The following is a 24,573-nucleotide window of genomic DNA, read 5'->3' as shown; positions in this document are numbered from 1 at the left end:
TAGTTGTTTGTCTGTCTGTTACCCATGATTAATCTGAACTACTGATACATATATAATGGGAATAAGCCCATTCCCTTTTTGCAAGAATGATGTTTTTTGCATTTTGTAGGCTGTAAAATAAGCTACCCACCCTCCCAGTGCTGTCTGTAGTTAGATTTCCCTTCTATTTTTCTTTGTTGCTACCTCAGGTTTTGAGTTATGTATTGAACACTACATAATTTATATTATATCACACTACTGTGATATAAACCTGGAACATCAAGGAAATATCATTTTTTAAGAAGTTAATGTATATGCCAGTGTAGAAAACATAAAACGTATTCTAAGCATCTACTTCTCCAAGCCAGAAGCACTTAAATTATTGGTTTCTGTCAATCCAGAGTATTTGCTTTATAACTATGGTTAACAATGCTGTATTAATAATAAAACTATACTGCAATATGAAAGAGAGAATTCCATTGTGTAAAATATACCTACATATACAAATTAGTTAAAGCCAACAGTCTGTATTTCTAATTACTCCTTCTGAATAATCAGAGGAAAAACTGAACACCTACAAAATAATGAAATTTTATTTTTCTAGGAACATGTTCCACAAATTCTGAACAAACTGAGATCATGTTTTAAAATATGCTATTTAGGATGATTTTTCATAGACCTTCCTCTCATATAGGGAAAGAACAATACAAATCTGATGTCACCGTTCCTTCTTTTGAAGATTTCTTTCGAACTAGAGCAAGACACTGAATTGCAGGGCTTTTTTGTTCCACTTTTGAACTCTGTGTTTGTGTAGTAGGAGGATCACACCTAGATTCTCTCCTATTTTTATGTCCCCTAGTGTTATTGATCAGAGAGATTGGTATACCTATTATAAAAGCTGTTTGAAACTTATCCTTCTTTTTAGCTAAAAATAAAGTAGAGACTTCTGGCTTGCCAAAGGGATGTCTTCTCTACAAAACACTTCAGGCTCAAATGCTGGATACACTGGATGTAGAAGGTGTTTATCCTTTATACAACAGAGTAGAGCAATACTTGGAAGAGTTTCCCAAAGAGAGGTAAGTGATATTGGGTTTCAGATAAGCAAATTGGTATGGTCAGAGGAGACCTATGAATGTAGCACCTCTTAAAAACAATGGTGTCTTAACCCCTCACTGTCCTAGAGTATGACTTTAGACTTACAGAGATAGTATGACCTGTCATTTGGCCCCAAACTATACCACCCAACTATATCTCTAACTATATAGTATTCAACTATACTTTACCTGTTAAGTCTAAAAGTTGTACCCTAGAACTGGGAAATCATTCAACATCTAGTATTTTGTTGTAATAATGATCTGATTTCTCTTCCTCTACAGGCAAAGAAAAAAATGGAAATCAGTTCCTATCACAAAACAGCTTTTTTGCAGACACACCTGAGTCAACCCCAGGAAAAAACTAAAAAAATTAGCCCCAGGAAAAAACTAAAAAAATTAGCAAACTTTTTTAGGGGGTGTCTCCTTCCTTTAATTTTATTTAACAAGTGTCAAAGAAGTGTTTATAATTCTAATTGATTCTAAGATTGGAGGCTTCTGCATTTTTGAAGAAAATTATGGCTATCTGGTTTCCTTCAGATGCAGTCACTGGAGAATGAAAACAATTATTGCTTTTTATAAAGGTTTTATTTTTTTATATGCTCAAATCATATAGGCAACATGCCTGAACTTTATGGAAATGATAATGGATCTGATGTAGGAAGAATATTTGTTTCTAATCATTGGTGACTTAGCAAACCATATTGAGCAAACATCACTGTACAAGATGTTTCTACTTTTTTAAAATTGCATTTTTGTCTCCCTTGTTTATATACTTTATTTATTTTGTTCAAATATTATATTACACCTAATTTGCTGCAAATTTATTTATTTATTTGGAATGATAAGGCCACCCAACTCTCAGTGACTCCGCTGGCATACAGATTAAAAACAAAGTAGCCTAAGTATACTTTTCAAAGAGAATTTTGAACCTCTTGGAGTAGAACTGTGGTACATACATTTTACACAATACATATTTTGCTTATAGTATCAATAGTCATAGATTGTACAGTTTTGAGGAGCCAAAAACATTCATAAACAGGGAGAGGCATTGGCTTAAGGAAACTGCATAATATGGAGAAGAAATATGTTAAGGAAAAGAAATCTGATGGAGGGCTCTTTTCCCCCAAATAGCCTAGTGAAATCTGAGGATATTCAGTGCGCATAGAATGTTAGTTTATCATTAAATGTGGGAAGTGGGGTACCAGGGTGGTAAGAACATTGAACCTTAGAAAATAACAGGGCAGGAACCTCTATCGAGGGCACTGCAAATATCCTTTTGCAACCCTCACTTGTCACTGCAAAACAAACGGCTAAATATTTATTTTGGAGAGTTCTTATTTTGCAATGTTGCTTTTTTGACTGCCTCGTGTAATTTTAGGCAGCAGTCACTAGAGGGGGCAACATCCTCGCTTGTTATACTTGGGTTGTCAGATCTGTGTTAAGGAAATAGCGACTGAAACAAATCTGTTGCAGTTCTTTCATGGTATAGAAACCTGGTTGACTTTCAATTCTGGGATTCTGCATTTTACTTGATTTGTTTTCTGAATGTATTCCTTTTTCTTAGGAACGTGTTACAGATTGATGGGCCTTATAATGAATCATTCTATGAGAAGTTACTAGATCTTTCAAGTGAGGATGATGGAACAGTAGCATATGCATTGACAAAGGTACCTCATTTTGATGAGACAGCCACAATTCTTTTAATCAATCATATATGTGCATTTTGTATATTCACAATTGTATGTACAAAAGCATTAAGGTCTTGCTAAAGACACAGGAAGATTAAAATGTAGTATAGTGGAACTACTATAGTTAGTAGCATATATTGTCCTTTGGGGAGTAGGGAACAACACAGGATGCCTAGTTAAGCCATCACCTGTCTACTAATACCAGTTACTCTCTTCAACAAAATACTGTATGATAAGGAGGAAGAAATTAAAACAATACCTGGGCATGTACTCTTGATTTTGTATTTGTGTGTAATACTTTTATTTTCATTTATAATTTAATCCTGTTCTCTGGATAGCTTTTACTGCATTTACTTACAAATATTGTGCACTGTTCTGAGGATATAAATAATATCAAGTAAAACTGGGATACAAATATATTTAATAAACCTCTATTCACAGGAAGCGACATACAGAACCCTTTGCATATAAAACCACACTTTTTCTCCACCTAGTCAGTTTTTCCTAGCTGAACTTAAATTGTAGTTTTCATGTAAACTCTTAAATAGGTTAATAGCTCTGTGTGTGTGTGTGTGTGTGTGTGTGTGTGAGAGAGAGAGAGAGAGAGAGAGAGAGATTTCTTGTTGCCTGAGAGATGACTATAGATTTGATTTCTGTTACAGGTTCAGCAGTATAGAGTTGCAATGACGGCAAAAGACTGTTCCATCATGATTGTGCTTTCACCTTGTCAACAAGATGAATGGTAATATCTAAATATGTAATGTAAATATTTTGTTAAAAAATGTTTCTATTTTTTTTCTCTATCTACAAACTATCAACACACACATTCAGATAGTGCTGAAGTAGCTTATTGCCTACGTAGCTAGCCATCTTCTATATTCCCTACACTCAAAATGTAGAAAATAAGTAACTAACCATACAGGTTAAGATTTAGTTTGTGAGTCGGTCTCTTAAATTTGAAGAGGGCAAGCATTTATTAACTGCTTCTAAAACAAGAATAGAATGCTTCTCTCCCAAACTTCCCATTTCCAGGGATAGTTGAATTTCTCTCCAGGGAGCAAAGGGACTCCTTAAAGATCCTCTTTAGTGATGCTGTGAAGCTTCTAGACTGTTAAATTTGTTCCCCCTTAGCTTTTTCTAGTGGGAAATGTAAGGGGTGTGATGCCTCTGTTTTGAAACAGCTGCTAACATCCAATCATTCCTGTGATCTTGGGAAAGAAAATGTAGCATGGACCAAAAGAGCAGCAGTAAAACAATAGTGCAAATGCCATAAACACCCCACAGTAAACTTTCATGAGGATGGAGCCATTTGTCTTATCAGAGCCAATAAAACCAGAACCAGTCAGCCTCCAGGAGCCTTTTGAGACAGACAAGCCTGTTGAGCTTTCTGAAGGCCATGAGAGGGGGAGCCACCCTTGCCTTGGGAGGGGAAGAGCACCCACAGTGAGTGCCTGCCTTCATGGCCCTGCCTGCTGAACTTCATGGGAGGTGGGGACCTTTAGTAGGTATTCTCTGTCCTTTGGACTGGGTGGACTGAATCTGTCTGGAAATGATGGATTCATAAATACCCGAGTCTTGAACCATGTACAGCTTTATACTTGGAACACACCAGTAGCCAATGCAGCTCTCACAGTGGTGGTGTTTTATGGCAGGAGTGAGATGTTCTTGTTTTTTCAATCTAGTTTATATTATTGGTGGTAAATTTTAAAGTCCAGTCATTCAAAATGTGGGAAATGCCTCTGGAATTGTGGCTAGCAGCCAAATTGCTTCTTAAGGGTCCAATCGTTAATTCTATGTTTACAAACTGCTAAATTTGGGAAGCACATATGAGTAGGAAAGTTGACATACTTCCTGTCCTGTATGACAGTAGCAGAGATAGTTTACTTTCCAAAGAGTCTTAGAAATGATTAATTCCAGAAACATGAGAAGTTCCAAGATGTAATTTCAATAGTAGATTAAAAGGTACATACCAATGCATATTGCTATGTTCATAATGTCTAGGTCTCTATTTAGGGTTAGGATCCAGATACGTTTATGAAACAGAACAGGAATAACTTATTTATCAAAGTTTGTCACCGCCCATCTACCCAAAAGAAGGACTCTGGGCGGTTTACAATAAAGCTAAAAGATTAAAATACAATAAAAACAAAATATGGTAAATAAAATATAAAATGGGGTCAAGATGGCAGTTAAAAATTCTAATTCGATTCATACATATATGAGGACCACTTTAAGGTGCTAGCCACCCCCAGGATTGACTACCCCCCTTCCTGTCCCAAGCAAGATGGCAGAGCCAGGTCTTTAACTTTTTCTGGAAGGCCAGAAGAGAGGGGGCTTACCTCACCTCTGGGGGAAGAGTGTTCCAAAGGGCGGGAGCCACTGCAGAGAAGGCCTGCTTCCTGGACCCCACCAATTGACATTCTCTTATGGACAGGGTCCGTAACATGCCCTCTCTCCATGACTGGGAGGGACGGGTTGATGTAATGGGGGTGAGACAGTCCCTCAGGTAACCTGGACCCATGCCATGTTGGGCTTTAAAGGTGATAACCAACACCTTGAATTGGACCCAGAAACAGACTGGCACCCAATGCAGCTCTCACAGCAGAGGTGTTACGTGTGCCAACCTTGGGGCACCTAAAATTGCCCGCACAGCCGCATTCTGGACCAACTGTAGCTTCCGGAAACTCTTCAAGGGTAGCCCCACGTAGAGCACATTGCAGTAGTCTATATGGGAGATGACTAGGGCATGGGTGACTGGAGGGCCTCCCGATCCAGGAAAGGGCATAACTGGCGCACAACATGAAGTTGAGCAAAGGCCCTCCTGGCCATGACTGCCACCTGCTCTTTGAGCAGGAGTCATGAGTCCAGGAGGACCCCCAGATTCTGCACTGGGTCTGTCTGGGGCAACCCCATCCAGAACTAAAGATGTTAAGTTCCCAGACGCAGAGGAACCCCCAACCCACAGGCCACTCTGTCTTACCAGGGTTCAGCTGAAGCCTGTTGTTCCCCATCCAGACCACCACAGCCTCCAGGCACCGAGAGAGGGTGGTCACCCTCTGCACCCCACAAAGGAGAGGTCATGGGGCTGATCTCTCGCTCCCTGTCACCACCAACTGGGACCAGCCCTGGAGGAAGGAGGTGAACCAGCACAGAACCACTCTGCCCACCCCCAACTCCCTGAGCCACCCCAAAAGGATGCCATGGTCAAAAGCCGCCGAGAGGTCAAGAAAAGCAAGGATGGATGCACTGCCCCATCCCGCTCCCGCCAGAGATAATCCATAAGTGTGACCAATGCTGTTTCTGTCCCATATCCAGGCCTGAAACCTGACTGAAAGGGGTCTAGATAACCCGTTTCATCCAGAATCCTCTGGAGCTGCAACACCACCAGTTTCTCAACCACCTTCCCTAAGAAGGGGAGGTGGGAGACTGGATGGAAATTGTCCAGTACGGGTCCAGCAACGGTTTCTTGAGGAGGGGTTGTGCCAGCACCTCCTTAAAGACAGCCAGGAACACCCCCTCTCCCAAGGATGAATTCACCATCACCTGGACCCAACCACGTGTTACCTCCCGAGCTGCCTTCACCAGCCAGGAGGGGCATGGATCTAATTGACAAGTGGTGGCATTTACAGTCTGGAGGACCCTGTCCACTTTTTTGGGCCCAACAGATCAAACTGTTCCCAAATAACTGGATAAGTACACTCCCCAGGCATCTCCACAGACCATGCCTCATGCTTGGAATCCAACTTGGAACGGATCCGATTTTATCCTGCATATGCCCAGAAAACTCCTCTGCACGGCCTTCCTTTATTCCTAGGTTGTAAGTGACAAGCTTTGTGAAAATTGCTACTTTAAGATAAACCCATGGCTAACCTCTCAGTGTAGTTTATTCACAAAGCAGTACTGGTGATATAATAATTTAGGAAAGTTTGAAATAAACAGAGGTAAAAACTAGTGGGAAAATGATTATCATGATCAACCAAATGCTTTTTGCACCACATGTTGGACTGGAAAAGCTGTATTTTACTTAAGACCACAAATGTTTTAAAAATGCAACATCAGCTGTCGCTTGTCACCATTAGGGTGTAGGTAGAGTTTTCATATATGGAGGATGAACAGTAAAAGTTAGATAATTTTTTCCTCTGGGACAGCAAATAGTAAGTATTGTTCTTATCTAAATTTCAGCTCTGAACAGAGGCCAGTGGTTCTAACATCAAAGTCAAGATTCACGTTTTCAGTTTCTGTTCTGGATCTAGACCTGAAGCCATATGAAAGCATTCGTCATCAATATAAACTTGATGAGAAGGTAGTGAACTATTACCTGAAGAGGACACAAGCCAAAGATGACTCAATGATGTCAAATCTCTTAAAAGAAAATGAAGACTGTACACTAGTCCTCCATAAAATGTAACTGGCTAAATATTTATTTAACACAGAGGAAAATTAAGTTATGTTGGTTTTTTATTATTTTCATTTGTGCTTTCAATTTATATGCCTTTCAGAAACACACACACACATACAAACCCTGAGACCGTCTTGAAGAATGCATTTACTGTAAGAGAGACATGTAGTATTAAAGTAGTTTGAATGAAATGACTATTCTATGAACCATAGAAGAGAATTTGATTGTTCAAATGCAGAAAACCAGCATCCTCACTAGATGCAGCTATAACCATATGTGAATTGTTGAGTATTACTTGTTCAAAATAAATAAGGTGATCAAATCAAATTCTAAATAATTCTTGAGCTAAATAGATTCTTAATGCTTCTTAGACTGCAGCTTGCATATGTATTATCTCTTATTTTCAAAGTGATATATGTAGTTGTTCTCAGAATTGCTCAAAACTTATTAAAAAGATTAAATGTATAAAAATCCCCCTTTCTTGAATAATGATAAAAAACAATGAAAGCAACTTAGCTCCTTTATTAAATTAGAGACAGTTTTAGAAATTGTATAATTTAACTGTAAACAAACAATTCCTATTGCAATTAACTGTTGTCAGCAATTCTTAGTTATATATGCCTCAATAATATTTAGATCCTTTCTAGTACCATAAGCCCTTCTGAGGCTTCAGTGGAAACAACTTGAGAAGTTAAAAATATGCCTTGAATTTTCTCTGGGTAATAGTTTTTCCATCTGCATTTTTGCTTAGCTCCTTTTTAGACCTTCAACAGCAGCTGTTTGTTTTTCTAGGGCTTACAAGTTCGGTAGCAATTGGATGTTTTACCTGTACTCAACATTATTAAGGCATTAAATGTTATCTGCAAAGGGTCATTTCTCACTATCTCTTTGCAGGGGTTGTTAGGATCTTTTACACTTTGCACACAAAAATAGAAAATAGTGAAATATGCCTTAGATTTTGCAGAGGAAGGCTTAGGCTTTCCCTGCTGTGCTGCACAGTGGCAATAAGGGTGACTTGGCGCAGCACTGACATGACATTTTCTAATGCTGGCTGTGTAATTGGGCCTCTGAATTCAGAATTTTGGAATCTAGATAATTACTGATAGATTTATTGTAAAACAGGAAGAAACATTCTAGATTGTCTAATGCAAAAGTTAAATGTTAATGTAAGTAAACAAAGGATTCTTACATGGCTGTGAGACTTCAAACCAAAGCTGCTTCAGCTATTCAAAAATCACTGGATTGGAGCCAAAGGTGTCTTTGCACCAGAGGAGCTGTACAACACAGGCTCTCTGAATTATGTTAGTGATGCAAATTCCTGCAGGTGAGATTTCGGTGGGCTTTGCAGTGGACAAGAAGAGTTGAAGAATCTCTCTTCCCCCTCCCTCCTTTTGTAAGAGTGAATTCTGCAATTGCTTCTTTGAATCCTACCACCTTTTACAGCCTGGGCATTTAGTGGCACAGCCTTATCTTTTGACTTTCATGTATCATCACTGAAACATTTATCTGTCTAAAGATCTGTAGTGATACTTTGTGTGGATTCCAGTTCATCTGCTATTATGACATTAAGTATAATGTTAATATTTTATGAGTGTGTCTCAGGAGTTCTGCTCCTAGATCCATTAATTCCAAAAAAAAAAAAAAATCTGTATCTTGATATTTATTCAGCTTAATTCTAAGATTTTGTCCTCCTGGGACTGTGGGCTGCAAGGCAGAGGATGTCAGGTAAGGGCATAGTTCCGGAATGTGATCAGAGTCCAGTAAATCTGTAATGAACAATTAAATGAGCATAACCCTTAAACTTATTGGTAACTGTGAATGTTGCTAAACTTGTTCAAAAATACTTTATTGAAATACTCTCAATTACAATACAAAGCATCTTCCAGAAGGGCTACCATTCTTAAAGCAAATAAGTAGTAACTAGAGGTATGCAAAGCATTTCAAATTTCAAAATGTTTTGTATACCCTAAATAATACTAGGAAATGACACAAACAGCTGTGCAGCAGTGGGCATTTGATCTGGATAAGTATCACCTGCAATATGCAATCAGCAATAGGTTGAATTCTGCATTTAGGAAATATTTATGTGGCAAAATAAGCTAAACATCTTGCTTAATGCTATTTTGCTCACTGTTTTGTGCAGGTCTCCTATGGTATTCCATGTGTGAATCTAAAACTTGCTTCCAGAAAGCAGAATTTGTAACCTTGAATAGAATCCTGGTTTTGGTGAACCTAAGATAGTAACCATTTTAGGTTGGGCTGATATGGTAAACTGCTAAGCTTAATTAATGCTGCATTGGCAGGTTTAAAATGATGGTGAGTGCTCATTAACCAAGCTTTTTAACTTAGATTGTTGCATCTTACTGTCTATAACTAGGAAGGCATGTGATGAAAATGTTGATTGAGGTGCTCAGTTTGAGTCTTCACCTTTGAAAACTGATGATAAAAACTTTGCTTTTTCTAAAAACTATTACAGCACTTTAAAAGAACAGTGAGAACTTTACATAGCTACTTATATACTTGAGTTGCATTTTAAAAAGTTGATCTTAGGAGATCTAAATATGGAAAGCAAATACTGGAATATTGGGGCAAGTTATATGCAGATCAGTGCCATCATTTTTGCCCTTTTCTGTACTCAGTCTTCTTGGAGCATGTGGTTAATAAACTGCAGCGTATGCTTTGTAAATTAAAATGTCTCAATTCTATTTGACGAGAGAGGTATAATAAACCTGGCTTGCCTTCAATCACTGATTGTGGAAGAAGTATCAGGTGTGCTACCATGTTTTGGTAGCTTAACTTTGCCATCAAACTGTTCTGTATCATTATTATTCTAGAATCACTGTTACATACACAGCTGTGAACTGAAACTGCCACTTTTTTTAGACTTGAATTTATCAGGCTGATCTGAGGAGGTTCTAGGAGTTGATGTAGAAGGGGAAAAACCACTTTGATTCAGAAAGTTAATTTTTTAATAAAATGCATTCTACTTGTATCTGATTTGATGTTTTGTATTTAAATAGCTGTATTTATTTGTCATGACAATTTATATATATATATATATATGTGCCATAATTGTACAGATAGCATGTTTTATGGGTATGGTTTCTAAATGGAAAATAACTTAATGTTTATATTCAATAAAATGATAGATGCGTAACTGGTTTTCCTGGCGCTCATTTGCCTTTGGAAATCGAACTGATCACAGTTTCAATGGAGGCCTGTATCCCAACCACACGCAATAGGCTTCTGAAACAGTATGGGGCATCTGATGCAAATGTGTCGGCTAGGGCGCCTATAAGAGGAGAAGAAACAGAGTTAAAACTGATTCCAAGTACAAATAGTCTAGTCTTGGAATTTTAAACTGCTGCTGTCTTCCTTGTCAGCAACTGGTGTCAGAAACTTTTTTTTTTTTTTTGAAAAAGTCTAATTGTGCCCTGACAAGAATAAAATGTTAGCCCACAGGGACTGTTACACCTTTTTGCATGTCTTGAGGGTCTCCAAAAGAAGAGACTCTGCTGAATGGCAGTCCACAAGATAAACATAGTTGAGAAGATTGTCAAAGTGAAAACAAAGCTGAAGGAAATGGTATGACAAACGGAAATATAAATTTTACCTTGCAGTGGTATTTTGTTCAGAAGATCCAAGACTGGTATAACACTTCCTTTTTCATCTACCTGTATCTTCCACACAATCATTAATTCAAATCTATAAAAGTCAGAAAATATAATTAAAGCAAGAGCGCATATAGGTAGAGAGGGACATAATCTCATGGGCAAAATGGAGAGAAGGTACCTGTATCAAAGCTTTATTTTAAACACTGGAACATCTCATGCAAAGACAGTTTGGGGCTTGGTAGTACAAAACATACTGTTTTGAATTTCTGGGCTTGGTATGGTTTCCTGGAGGATGAAAGCTAGAAAACGGCTGAAAATGCAGAGTCTCTCATTTAGCTGTTGTGCAGCCATATTGGCTTCTTCTGGTTTCCCTCATTGCTCTTTTCAATCCAACAAAATGTTGGAAAGAAGTTGTGCAAAGGAGATTGGGATTGTGCCTGTGTGTCAGCACAAAAACTCTGGAAATTGAACAGAACTGGACCAAATCGGGGGTTGGGTGGGAGGGACAGAAGTCCGCAAAAGGAAGAACAAGTTCAAAAAGGGGCCAAACGAGGCCAACATTTTCCCCCAATTCCTCCTACGGGAGAGGCAGTTGGATGGGACTTAAATGTTGCTATTGACTTCTATTTCAAGTCCCACTGGTCACCTGACCCAGAGTAGCACGAAAGCAGCTTGCCCTGTACTTCCCAATGCTCACACGCAACACAGGCCCCGCGGGTAAAGGAAAGAATTCCAGAAGCCACACTCTGCGTGCTTTCCTTGCCTTGTTTTCTTACTGGAATTGCTTTGCTTTTAGTTTCACCTTTTTTGAAGGTGAATCCCACCCATCTTGAGCTCCTTTTCCCCATTCACTTTTCCTGTCATGGAATTATTTCTTTGAATTTATTCAAATAGTTTATTAAATCCAAGATACAGTCCTTCCTATTGGATGGTATCAAATCAAGGATGGCTGCTACGCTTACTGCATTCTTTTATGCTTTTAAGGAAAAATCAGGAATTTCTGGAAGGACCACGCTTGGCAAAGATGGTCTCCTCACAGACATTGCAGTATTTAAAGTCCATCATCATTACTATTTCAGGCCTCTTTGAAGAATCTGCAAGTTGTATTTAGAGAGCAGCTTCTACATCTCCTTGGTTGGGTGGATAGTAGTAGATACCACCAGTGTTGCTTTTATTCTTTCTTCCACTTATTTTGAAACAGATTATCTCTGCTATCATGAAGTTAATTGATCTTAGATAGTGTGGAGATTTTTGTATATACAGTGCTTTTCTGTTTCTGTTGTGTTGATTTCTTTTGAACATTTTAAAAAAGTGTGTTTTTTTAAATAATTGATTCAAAATGTTTATTTTGTTTTGGGAGAGGTTAGTTTTGAAATGCGTTTTCTTTTTTGGGAAAAATGATGTACTTTTTCCCATAAGTTATGTGAGTTGATTAATATGAGCTCTAAAATGGTCTTGTGCTTCTATATGGCTCAAGAGAGAACCTAGTTCTCAGCAAGGTTCACAATTGTTCTTGCTTTCCCTTAAATACATTCCTTTAATATCCTTCAGGTCTTTGAATGAGAAAAATACGGCTACAGCTATTATGCCTCTGCACTACTAGTTCTGATGGATATCTGCCACCACTGATCAATATGAATCAGTTAAGTTGCCTTACCCAGGAAGTTGAGTGCTTCTTAGGACCATGTAATCTCCATATAATCCTTCAGGAAGAACTACAATATCAGGATACTTATTCTATTAAAAATAAAAAAAGAAATGGTGTAACCTATACAGTAGTCTAATATAAATAGGATACTACAAAAATATCAAATTTTATAAGACATGTAGCTAATTAGTTTATGTGCAATAGAGCTGATTTAACCTCTTAAGTAACAACTTTTATCATGTAAATACTTGACAGCCTTATCATGAATATTTCAAAGCAGGTCATGGTGAGAGGTTTGGTTTTGTTTGGTTAGCAACACAGGGACAAAGATGTCATCTCAGAATAACTGAAACAGTGCCGATAACACTGTCACTTGACTTCTGCTAATATTGGCCAGGGGAGCTGGTTGTAGAAATACAGATGAGATTTTATTGGTGCTTCAAGGTAGATGAAAGAGAATAATCTACCCTCAGTGCAAGTGAGTGTGGGGGTTGCTGCCTGTTTATATGCAGTAGCTTGCCCTGCCAGTTTCGGTGGGGGTGTGGTTTCTACCTTGGTGGTTCCTTGATGATTGCTTTCTGCCTGATGGTTTGTCTGGTGCTGATCCCTGCTTATCTGGGTGTGGGCTGCTGGAGGGGATCTGTTCTGGTCGTTTTGTTTCCTTCCTGGGTTTCTTATTATCTCTTTTGAATGGTGTATAACTGTGGTTTGTCTCTATGAGAGCAAATCACTCGCACTGATGATGTTACTGGTTGGGCAATGAAGCAAGCAAACAACAAGGCTCAGAGAGCACCAAGGACTCCAGAGTTCAACCCTGAGCTACAGATTTGCTTTTCTATTGGATCTAAATGAAGGGCTAAACTGCAGCCATTTACCATGTTAATTTTTAAAGAATGTATGTTGAATCTGTAAGTAATAAGAGGAATGATTAGAAATCAGTGTGATGCTAGAGAGCCTGAAGCTTTGCAGAATGTTAGCTACCTGTTTATTTATTTGCATTTTATTAAAATAATTGAAAGAAAAAGACAGATGGTGCTAAGAAAGTATTCACAAACATATTTTAGTCCAGAGGTACTAAGTCTCCTGTCCCTATTCTCACCCAGTTCAAATAAGGCACAAGACTCCACTGTTAGGTTTGTCCATAGGGAATGCCTTTGAAGCTACTTTGCTATAGAAAACCTTCATCACACTGAAATCCTAGAAGAGGGAGAACAAAAAAGAGGAGGAGGGGAAAGTAGATAGATCAGATCTGGAATTTTAGGTCATTAGCTCCCAATGTTATACTCTCTACTTTTCTTGCTTCCAATATATTTTAAACAATATATTAAATTATTACATGTTTTTACTTCTTTATTTAAAGTATTTTTATCCTTCCATTAAAGTTGAAAATACTTTTAAAAAATTGTACAAAGCACAGAATATATTAAATAATTAAATAAGGGAGGAAGGAAGGCACTGAATCCTACTTTTTGTAGCTAACCCAATTTAGCAAGCAATTTCATTCTATCAATTGAAGTGAATATTTGTAGCTCAGGGTTGAACTGTGGAGTCCTTGGTGCTCTCTGAGCCTTGTTGTTTTCTTGCAGACGTTTCATTGCCAGAGTAGGCAACATCTTCATTCTATCTCATTCAAATTTGCCAAATGACATCATGTTTACCTTTACCATGCAAAGATTGTGTTAGTATCTATACCTAAGGATTCACTGAAATATAGTTTGAGCAGGGGTGCCTTCACTTTTATATACAATTATAAGTTCTTCACCCCTAACTTTTATACTAAAGTTATTTAGTTGTTAGGTTTAACTCAGTTTGGTCTAGTGGTGAAGGCAACGGGCTAGAAACCGGGAGTCTGTGAGTTCTAGTCCCGCCTTAGGCATGAAAGCCGTCTGGGTGACCTTGGGTCACTCTCTCTCAGCCCAACCCACCTCACAGGGTTGTTGTTGTGGGGAAAATAGGAGGAAGGAGTATTAGGTATGTTTGCTGCCTTGAGTTATTTATATAAATAATAAAGGCGGGATAGAAAACAAACAAACAAACAAACTCTAAACACACACAGCAAAGCTCAGTGATGATTTAGCTTAGCTTTTTATGTTAAGGGTAGAGAATCAGATGCAGGTAAATTATTTAGCATGCGTTAGTTTGATTCTGAAAATGCAAAGGGAATACAAGAGGATGTTATAGAGATTCTTCAATTTAAGACCTGAAATGCAGGAAAAATACAGCAGAAATACGAATTTTCTCAAATTTATGTTTCAGTTCCTGTAATTGTTTCCAACAAAAGTTGAGATAAATTTTAACATTGCATGGTTGATGTAATCACCATTCAAGCTATTGCAAGTGGCTTCCCCAGGATCTGGCTAATTATTATTTATTATTGCTCCTTTGCGTGAAGCTGGTTCCTGGAGAAGCCGCTTGCAAACACCCTCTGCAGTCTTAAGTAGTTAACATCTAAAGGTTAAGAGAAATTGTCAGTGAACACATCTTAACAAGCTTGGCGTCTGGGTACCTCCAGGATTGCCTGCTCCAACCAGAATCAGCCCAACACATTAGATCTTGTAGGGAACCGCTGCATGTGATCTCATGCATCTGCTTTTCTGCCAGACTCTTTTACAAGCCCCACCAACCTGGTGACTACAGGTGCTGATTTTTGGTGTAAACAGCATTTCCCCTTATTTCTTGGGCACAGCATTGAGGCTGCACAAGCACTGTGCCAATTAGGGGGCTAGCTAAGGCAAAGGGAAGCCTTATCGCAGAAGACAGCAAGAGATGAGTAGTGACTATATCCAACGTATACAAATGATCACTTGGTACCTGGTCACTTACATTTCATTCAGTAAACCCCGGCAGAATAGGCAGAAAGCAGGATATGAGTAAGAATCCTATCAAAATGTTAATTCCTGACTGAGTCCTCGTGGGCAGCAATGCACGCAGACCTCTGATGTAGAATAATTATATATTATTATATGAATAATGTCATTTCTAATTACTTATATTGACATTTATAATACAGTGGACTGGATGAATACTTTCACTTAATTTAGAGCCAGGTTAAATGGAAGCTCAATTTTAAAAACAGAACCAGGAACGCGCCAACAGCTCTTAAAAATATGTTGCCTCACTTAAGTGTCGAAGTATTAAAAAGTCAACCCTTTTTTTAAAGTAAGGAAATTCAATCAGCTTCTGCGATAGCAACAAAGTAGCAATTAAAGAGAAGGCAACAGATTCCTCCTGTTCTTAAGCTGGGTTAAAAAATAGCATGTTCTAGACACCATATTTATTCTTGGTGTAGTTGAGGAAATGGAAAGTATGTTCGACTAGGCCAATATGTTATATCACTTGAAAATTCATTATTTTTCCAGAACCTGTAGCAAGCTAAGAGTTTAAATAGATGTGCCTCAGATTTTAGAAACATTAAGTCATTGCCATGTCTGGAATTGTTTTTTTCCAAGCCTCTCATAAGCAGTCACCCATGATACATGCCAAACTAGCTTGCTGGGAACAAGTCTACATCCATTTTGGTTTCTTCTTGTCAACTAAAGCATTTTCCCTTGCTTACATCTTTTTTTTTCATGCAGTTTATACAGTATAGAGTATATTTTGGAACATAGTTAATGGGCTAATCTCATACTAATTGGATAGCCCAGAGTCTTTAATATTTTCTTTAGTTCATTAGTTTCTAGATGCATGAAATGTTTGCAACTTGTGGATTATAACAAACAAACAATTCAGAACAAACCAGTGCAACAAAGGCTAATATCATACTAGTATAGCTTGTGGTAATGTCGGATGCCAAAGATAAGCAAGTAATTACTGGGGTGGTGATACTGGAAAGTTTGCAACACTATTAAACTCATATAGGCCAAAGAAGAGCAGAGAAAAGCTTATGGGTGAAATCTACAACTAGTAATCTTCTAACCATATTCAACTTACATTCAATTTCATAAATAATAAAAGGAAACGCTGCCCATAGAAATAAACCTTTTACAGCAGCCAGGACAACTGAATGTGGGTAGTAGAGATGGGTCCCCAAGTTCAGATTGTCTCTCCAGTCGAGCTGGCTGCAAACCAAAAAACCCATGACCACAATTCAACACAGGGTAAGACCCACATGGCCCATCAGTCCAGTAGGCTGACATACTTCAAGCTCCCAGTTATAGACTGTGACCAGTAGCAAACTCTGCTTGGCTCATGTACTTCCTGAGCATAGAAAAACAGCCAATCACAGCACAAGAGTTCTCTCTAAGTGGGGATGAGTGATTTCCCAATGCCTACGTTGCCCACTCTAAAAATGTGAGAAGCCTAATGGCACTTCAAGTAATGCCCACTTATTGTAATTTTGGAGTGGGGTTGCTGTGTGTCATTTGCAGTGCAAATCCTATTACCATCATAATTAGAACCACGTTTCCTAACTTGCTGGACTTCAGTTCTCATGTCCTAGGAATTATGGGTGTTGAAGTTTAATACATCTGGAAGCCACAAGTTTTGACCGCCTGTGTTACAGATTAGAATCAAAGCAAAGATGTTTGAAATTTGACTGCATAAACTGTATACCACAATTTTATGTTTCACGTGTCCCGACAAGCAGAGCTACTGAATCAGCAACAGAGAGGAGGAAAGAAATAGCAGAACAGAATGTGTGTGTGTTTTGTTGCTGGAAAAAGTGATGGGTTAAGTCTTAAACCTCAAAAGGTTTTAAATGAAAATCAGCTGGGCAAAGAATGTAAATTAAAAACACGGATGTTATAGCTAAAATGCAATTAACATAGTCAGCAATTTTACATAAAATAGATTCAAATATTGTTTACTATATAGTGCATGGAAAATATTAGTGCAGAATCTCTACCACCACCTTCAACATTTTTACAAGCTACAAAAAGAAACAGGTATTGACACATTTTCTTTAATGGCAATGAAGAGAATGGCATTCTGGAACTTGGTGTGTTGAGTGCTTGTTCCTCAACTTTGAAACACTGTGTTCGTAATAGGTTAGCTTAGTATCACATAGCAGCGGTGTCAACAGGACCAGTCAGAAAAGTCAAGATGGCATCTGTCACCAAAGCCCTGCTCTTCCAACATGCATTGCTCACTGTGTCACACCTCCAAAGGGGTAGGGCTTCAGCTGTGCAGTTACAACTGCCAACTTGGCTTTTTTGATAGCCTCCCCAGGCAGACTTATTGGGAGAGAGAAGTAGGCCTAGAAGCTCAAGTCAGCACAGGCAGGACTTTCTCAACCTTTCCAATAACAATCTGTAATAGGGAAGAAGAGGGCCTTATTGAAAAGGGTTAATAGAATCAGTCAGATTACACAACCATATAGGTTTAACTAAGTTTGTATTAAGTTGTCCTATATCTAGTTCTCTTACATAAAAAAATTAGGATATCCTGTTCATGCAAAACTTTACGTTCCACTAAATCAACCAATTCCAAAATAGCTATGTGTTAGCCCACTGTAGCAAAAAGCAATTCGATTAAAAGCACGAACTACTTTACATATTTATTTATTTTACACTATTTGTAACCTCTCCCAATTAAAAGAATCTGGACAGAATATAGCAAATAAAAACATTAAAAAATATTCCAATGAGTCATATCAACATGTCCTAGATGGCTGTCCCTGCAGCTAATCAGAGCTAAAGGCTGATCACAGAATGCTTTTTCTGATGTTTGATGAACGCTGATAAGCAAGCTCAGTCCTCAGGTCCTCTCTACCTATGGGACCATCTACTCCAAGTGAAATCTGCCATCCTGATATGTGTTAGTTGATGCAGGCGGCATGGGCTCACCCCCCGGCAGTTATGGGTCAGAGGACCAGAGGATGGCCTTCTTGATGCAGCTGTTCCATTCTGGAATAACTTGCCCTCCAAAGTCTGCATGGTCCCCAACTTGATGGTGTTCAGGAAGACAGTTAAATGCTTTCATTGAGGAGGTTCCCATGTAGATGTAGTTGTATGAAGAGAAGTGACGTGTACTGAATTTTTAAATTAGTTTACTACCTAAAATCTATGGAATAGGCAGCATACAAATGCTTGTATAAATGAATAAAAATTGATAATGTCGTATTTCTTAGTTTTATTTTAAAAATAACTGGATTGCTATAAGTTGACCATACATATACGGGGTGGGCAAAGTCCACATTACTTTTCCTGCAACCCATAGAACTTCCACTGTCCATGTCTGCTGCAAATGGGCAGAACAGTTTACTGATACTTGGAGAAGGGATATATAAACAGGTAAGTTATAGTTAAAAACAAAAACAAAATTCAGAGACCCCAAATTAATTCCAAGATCCAACCTGTGACGTGGCACCACCCACTCTGAAGTCCTCAGGTCCACCATATTAATTGCGGCAAGACACAGCTCTGCTGCAAGATCAGGGGAGGAAGTTACAGATCCAAATTGTAACAACTTGTTATTATGTGAATAGAACCTGACACAACCTCTGCATGGCACAAAGATGAACATGGCACCCTGTATTCTAGAAGCTAATGTCCTACAGTCAACGAAGAAATGCAGCTGAAAAGAAGTTGGATATTTCACAAGAGGGCAATCTGAAACATACTATAGCTTCAGAGCAATAATGAATATTTACAGGAAAGAAAGGCATGTTTTGGAATAGCCTTCAAGAGTTCCCAGAGTTGAATATTATTGAAAATCTGTAGGTAGATCTTAAGCATGCAAGGAGACCGGACAAATTGCTGAGCTAGAAGAAATTTTCTGCAAGGAAAAGTGGGAAAAATTCCAAAAGCAAGAATAGAAAGCCCCTTAGCTGGCTATAGGATACACTTGGAATCTGTTATTTCTGCCAAAAAGACATTACAAAATAATGGCTGAAAGAGTGTTCCAGATTGTGCCCCTGCCATATTCACTGTTTCCTGATTTTGGAACTGTAAACAATGGCACATAAATAGTAAATATGCATCAAAATTGCAGAAATACTGTATGTTGTGTTTAAGTTCGTACCATTACAGCTTGTGTAAGTTACTGTTCACTTAGGGAACCATGGAAATATACAATTTGACCAAGGTGCCATGCTTGTTATAAGAATAAAGATAGCAACTCCTTCTTCAAAAGAGCCTGAGAAAGTTGTCATGTGCTAGATATCTTAGACCTATTTTGACACTGTATTTGTGAACAACAGACAAAAACTGCAACTGAAAGAAAAAATATTGCTCCTTTTTTCCAGTATTCTCAACTAAATGTCTGTGTGTGATGACAGAATATTGTTTACCAACCTGCCATAAAACTTTTCTGGAAAATGTTTATGTGGATGTTCCTAATAATAACTTACTTGAACTTAAGAACCTTTTAAATTGAAATGTTATGGTCTGTTTTTTAATGACAGCAGAGATAGTGTGCCCTATTTTATTTAAAACTTTGCATGACTGCAAGGACTGAAAGTTAAGATTTTACAGGAAACAGTATTGTTCTACAGTGCTTTATTGGAGGTAACACATTCATCATACACAAACTCACACACAGACAAACATATACTGTACTGTAAATTATGAAGTTAGAAAAAATACTCAGAGGGTGACATGAAGAATGTACGAAGGAAAAACTGATGGAGCTCAAAAGATTTATAGCCTATATTTAAGTAAATAATCTACTCTTTACCTCTTCTTTTTCCCATTCATAAATTAAGGGTTAAAACTAATTTTGTCGCTAAACAAACATGTGTTTGGTTTTAAGGGATTACAAGATTAAAATGCAACACTCAGCCAAATAGGCCAGCTTAGACTTTAAGATAAACAAGCAGTTGCAAGCACAGCCTGAACACGAACAAATTTTCAATCTCCCCTGAATTCAGAATTGGGGTGCAATCTAAGAAACACACACTCAGGTTTGCCTCAGGGAAGAGCTGTGGTGTAAAGCTGCAGTAGATTTAGAGTTTAGTAAGAATTTTTGCATATAGTTACACCTGTCAATATTTTCAACTTAATGCTGTCTACAAAGATCACCCTATGAAGTAAGGTCTACAAATCTAGCATCAGTTCTGTACAATTAGCACATTTTATAATTTGCCAATACTGGCTGCATGGCAAAACACACTGAGTGGCAGTTAATCACTCAGAACGTAGGGCACAAAGCACTCATACATGTACTGTACTTTCAGACACCCCTGTTTCCTATATTTTGAGCATAATCTGACTTGCGAACATTATTTTGCCAAGAAGCGTATATGTATTGGAGATGCTTTACAATGCTGGTAGATCTTTTCTTATTGTTAAAGAAATGTTGGATTGGAAGGCACTACTTATTTAAAACTTGTTTGAAGTATCTAACTGTAGATGAATGTCACTGTACTTTTGAGTATCACATGTAAGAAAATACAATCACATCTTCTTTAAAAAGAGTTTCAGTAAAGTAATTATTTCAGAACCTCACTTCCTTGTTAGAACCTGCCTTTATGCAAACAGATATCTTCTGAAAAGCCAACATAACACTAAAGATATTGTCACAAAACTATTAGAGCTTTAGAACTGAGCAGGTTCTCAGGAATGCAGTCTGCTTCCTTTTTGTTCCAAAGATGACTCTGATAAGATTGTTTCCTTACTGCTATTTTATCAAGTCTATATAAATCTGTTCCAACTCCTCCTACCCTATTTTTTAAAATCTCTTTAGGTTTCACAGCAAGAGAAATAAGATAGAGAGTAGAATGTAATCAAATAGGGTACATTCATTTTGAAAGCACTTAATGTATGAAGGCAAGGAGAACAGCCTATTTTGACATCAAAGGTGTTGACCTTCCTTCTTTTTTCTCTATACATGTGAATCATCTGTGTTCAGACAGAAAATTACACAGTTCACTTTCTCTTCAGGAGTACTTCAATCCATATGTTTTCAGTTTATTTTATGTGAACCAAGGAGCACTGCTTGCCAGCTTAAAACTAGTGTCTGTAAAATTACTAGCCCCTGCCTAAATTAGTAGGAATTAAAGAACTTGTTCATTGATGAAATACAACGAAGACATGATTCATAGCAAGCCGAAATACATATCACCCTCTCCAGCATAAACAGATGCCTTACTACCTCAGAAACAATACTAATTTTGAAATGTAAAATATACTATTGTCATAACATTGTTTAAATAGTATGGACACAATGCTGACAACATGCTACTAAAAATACAGTACACGATCATAAGCTATGAATTGTGCTAGACTTGTCCTCCGTTCTGTAGGGACTTATGAGCAATGTAATGATGTGTGGATCTGTGAGGTCTGAGCCTGCTTTGGACTCCGAAAACGAAACTTATCAGGAAGGACTTGGAGAAACAAAACCCAGAAGTGACCCAGCAGAGCGGGAGAAATCAGAAACACCGATTGGTCAAACTTCAGAGGGAGAATTAAATCCTCCAATCAGTGCTCAAGAAAGACGAGCACGCAAGCACACATCAAAAGGCAGCCCGAATGGTTGCAGGTGAGAAAAGGCACTTAAAGGATAGCTTAAAAAGGCACACATGCCAAGAGCAAGCTGCCAGAGACAACCAATCCTTCGAGCTCACAGCACCTGCGGAAAAAGTCCTTGCACCAGTTGGACGTTTTTCCTGTAGCCAGCACAGAACCAGAGCCAGTGCCTTTTGCCGTTGTGGACCTGCTTCCTGCACCAGCCGCTCCAGTCGAGCCTCTCCTCGCCATTCCTGCCGAGCACAGCCTTGTCTCCTGATCCAAGCCTCGCCTAGACGCTCCAGTCCAGTCCAGCCTTGTCTCCAGATTCAAGTCTCGCCTAGACGCTCCAGTCCAGTCCAGCCTTGTCTCCTGATCCAAGCCTCGCCTAGACGCTCCAGTCCAGTCCAGCCTTGTCTCCAGATCCAAGCCTCGCCTAGACGCTCCAGTCCAGTCCAGCCTTGTCTCCAGATCCAAGCCTCGCCTAGACGCTCCAGTCCAGTCCAGCCTTGTCTCCAGATCCAAGCCTCGCCTAGACGCTCCAGTCCAGTCCAGCCTTGTCTCCAGATCCAAGCCTCGCCTAGACGCTCCAGTCCAGTCCAGCCTTGTCTCCAGATCCAAGCCTCGCCTAGACGCTCCAGTCCAGTCCAGCTTTGTCTCCAGATTCAAGTCTTGCCTAGACGCTCCAGCCAAGTCCAGTCTTGCTTCCAGATCCAAGCCTTTCCTAGATGCTCCACTCCAGCCTTGTCTAGCCTCTGTGTTCCAGCCTGGTCCAACCTGCGTGCCCGTTTGCAGATTTGTGTGTCAAGCCTCCCCTTTGCCATGCACTCTAGCTTGTTCAATCTTGCAGCCTCAATCAGAGAATTAGCTGTCTTGCCACAGTCTGAACCTGCAGTATCGCCCGAGTGTACTTTGCAACCTGGGTGGACTTGTTTGATTTGCATTACCTAATCTATTCCAAGGACTTGTTATTGTAAACAGTTATTTCAATAAAGAATTTCATTAGTAATTCTGCCTGGCCATCTCATAGTCTGAACAGGACAGGCTCTTCAGCCATGAGCCATTTTGTCAAATCAGCTTAGAGAAACCAACACAAGAATATGGGACTAATGCGAAGAGGGCTTAAGTCAGTCAGAAATTTCTGTTCTCCTCCAGAGAGGAGGAGGAGAAGGAGGAGGAGGAGGATCATCATCATCATCATCATCCACTGAGTTTGATCTGGGTGACAAGTTATTAGTTTTTGCTAAGAGGCCAGCAATTTTACTTTTGAGTTAAGAACATATGGGTGGGTGCCATCAGGATTCTGATTTGTTATGGTGTAATCTTTCAAGATGTCCTAAAATATATTTTCTCTTCATCTCAATTTGCTTTAGTTGTTGCTACTCCTTCCCTAAGTATATGTCTAATATCTTCTGTAGTAAAGACAGATGCAAAGATTTCATATCTTCCTTGAGGCTCCTTTTCATTCTTTTGTCTTCTAAAGGCCCAACCACTTTCTGGTTGTTTCCTGCTTCAGATATATTTAAATAAGATCTTATTGTACCCCTTTTGGGGGTTTTTTTGTCATACATTCCTTAACAGTGACCACCACTTAGGATTATGCGTAAGATGGCAACCTCTCTGGTTGGTTCCAAGAGCATTTGTTGTAAGGCACAATAATTTAGGATGTCCATCTCATTCCAGCCACTTTTCTCCATGTTTTAAATGAATCTGAGATTCTTTTATTAAAAGTAATGTTGCTAATTTTGTGGCTAAATATGTTAAATAAGGAAAGGCAGAGTCCAGTTAGGAGCAAGAGTGAGTAACTGAAAAATGAGGCTCCAGGAAATTTGTCAGTGAACACAGAGAAAAATTGGCACAAACAGAAGTGGTTTTGGAGGGGAAAAAAAAAAGACCAACAGGAGATATCTACACAGAGTACTGCATATATGCTAAATAAACCATTTAAGGATAGAAGAGTAAGCAGCATTGTTAAGCAAAAGGGGGAAAAAAACCCTATTTTGGTGAAGTAAAATTTAACAGAGAAAGCGTTAAAAGAACAAGGCAAAAAACAAAAGCTACAAATGTAAACAAAATTTTAAAAATGTAATTCTCTTAATTTAAATTCAGAGAAACAATACGTGATTTCTGTACGCCAGCAGATGTAAGTAAAATATTGAATATAGCCTTCTTCCCCATTTTTCTTTTCTTTTCACCCAATCAGCTCCAGAAGACCATAAAATCCATACAGAACCCTTAGAGGGTGTTAATGAGGAGATTTATACGAGTGCATAAAGGAGATTCACATGTGGAGCTGACAGTAGTGACATTTTGATCCATTAACACACCTCTCTTGTCTACCATGTGAGCAGCTTCTATGAAAACTTCTAAGAATCCTGTGTGTGTGAGGGTACTTTTTGTTATCTTCAGGAGTATTTGTATTTAACATTTCTGATAGCGCTTAATGTTCAAGAAAGTTGGTAGGACAGAAAACAAGAAACGGAACCAAATGTACTCTTCCATGAGTGGAAGCTGTTTCCACCAAAAAAGGATTCTTCTCCCCTCATCCCAAAATCTCTTCAGGAGACTCCTCCAATCCTCTTGTGCATATTGAGGTGTGTAGAGGATTGCAAGGGTGGTGTTATCTTGGAGCCCATCATAAAAGTTTTAGGGCTTTTTAAAGTAATACATGCAGAAAATACAGCAATGATAGAAAATGATTCACAGGGAAATTGTACAAAGTTCATGAAATAATACTTTAAGCATAAGCAGAGCTTATGGAATGC

General features: G+C 38.6%; 2 protein-coding genes across 3 annotated transcripts in view; one reads left to right on the top strand and one right to left on the bottom strand.

Moving 5' to 3' along the window:
- Positions 1–7,269, top strand: part of IPPK (inositol-pentakisphosphate 2-kinase) — a 31,488-nt gene extending 24,219 nt beyond the window's left edge. For both annotated transcript variants that reach the window (XM_063291876.1, XM_063291878.1), the window contains 4 exons: positions 905–1,055; positions 2,638–2,740; positions 3,424–3,503; positions 6,944–7,269. In XM_063291876.1, coding sequence (XP_063147946.1) covers positions 905–1,055; positions 2,638–2,740; positions 3,424–3,503; positions 6,944–7,169 — 560 coding nt within the window. In that variant the 3' untranslated portion in view covers positions 7,170–7,269. The remainder of the gene's footprint in view (positions 1–904; positions 1,056–2,637; positions 2,741–3,423; positions 3,504–6,943) is intronic.
- A 1,710-nt stretch (positions 7,270–8,979) lies between these two features.
- The window catches only part of CENPP (centromere protein P), a 176,528-nt gene continuing 160,934 nt past the window's right edge, over positions 8,980–24,573 (bottom strand). Inside the window, exons 7-9 of the mRNA XM_063291879.1 lie at positions 12,432–12,511; positions 10,774–10,865; positions 8,980–10,452 (exon numbers count right to left, since the gene is read on the bottom strand). Of these exons, the coding sequence (XP_063147949.1) occupies positions 10,334–10,452; positions 10,774–10,865; positions 12,432–12,511 (291 nt within the window). The 3' untranslated portion in view covers positions 8,980–10,333. The remainder of the gene's footprint in view (positions 10,453–10,773; positions 10,866–12,431; positions 12,512–24,573) is intronic.

The sequence above is a fragment of the Candoia aspera genome, chromosome 2 (assembly GCF_035149785.1).
Source record: "Candoia aspera isolate rCanAsp1 chromosome 2, rCanAsp1.hap2, whole genome shotgun sequence".
NCBI classification, from domain to species: Eukaryota; Metazoa; Chordata; class Lepidosauria; order Squamata; family Boidae; genus Candoia; species Candoia aspera.
This window is presented reverse-complemented; position numbering and strand designations above follow the sequence as displayed.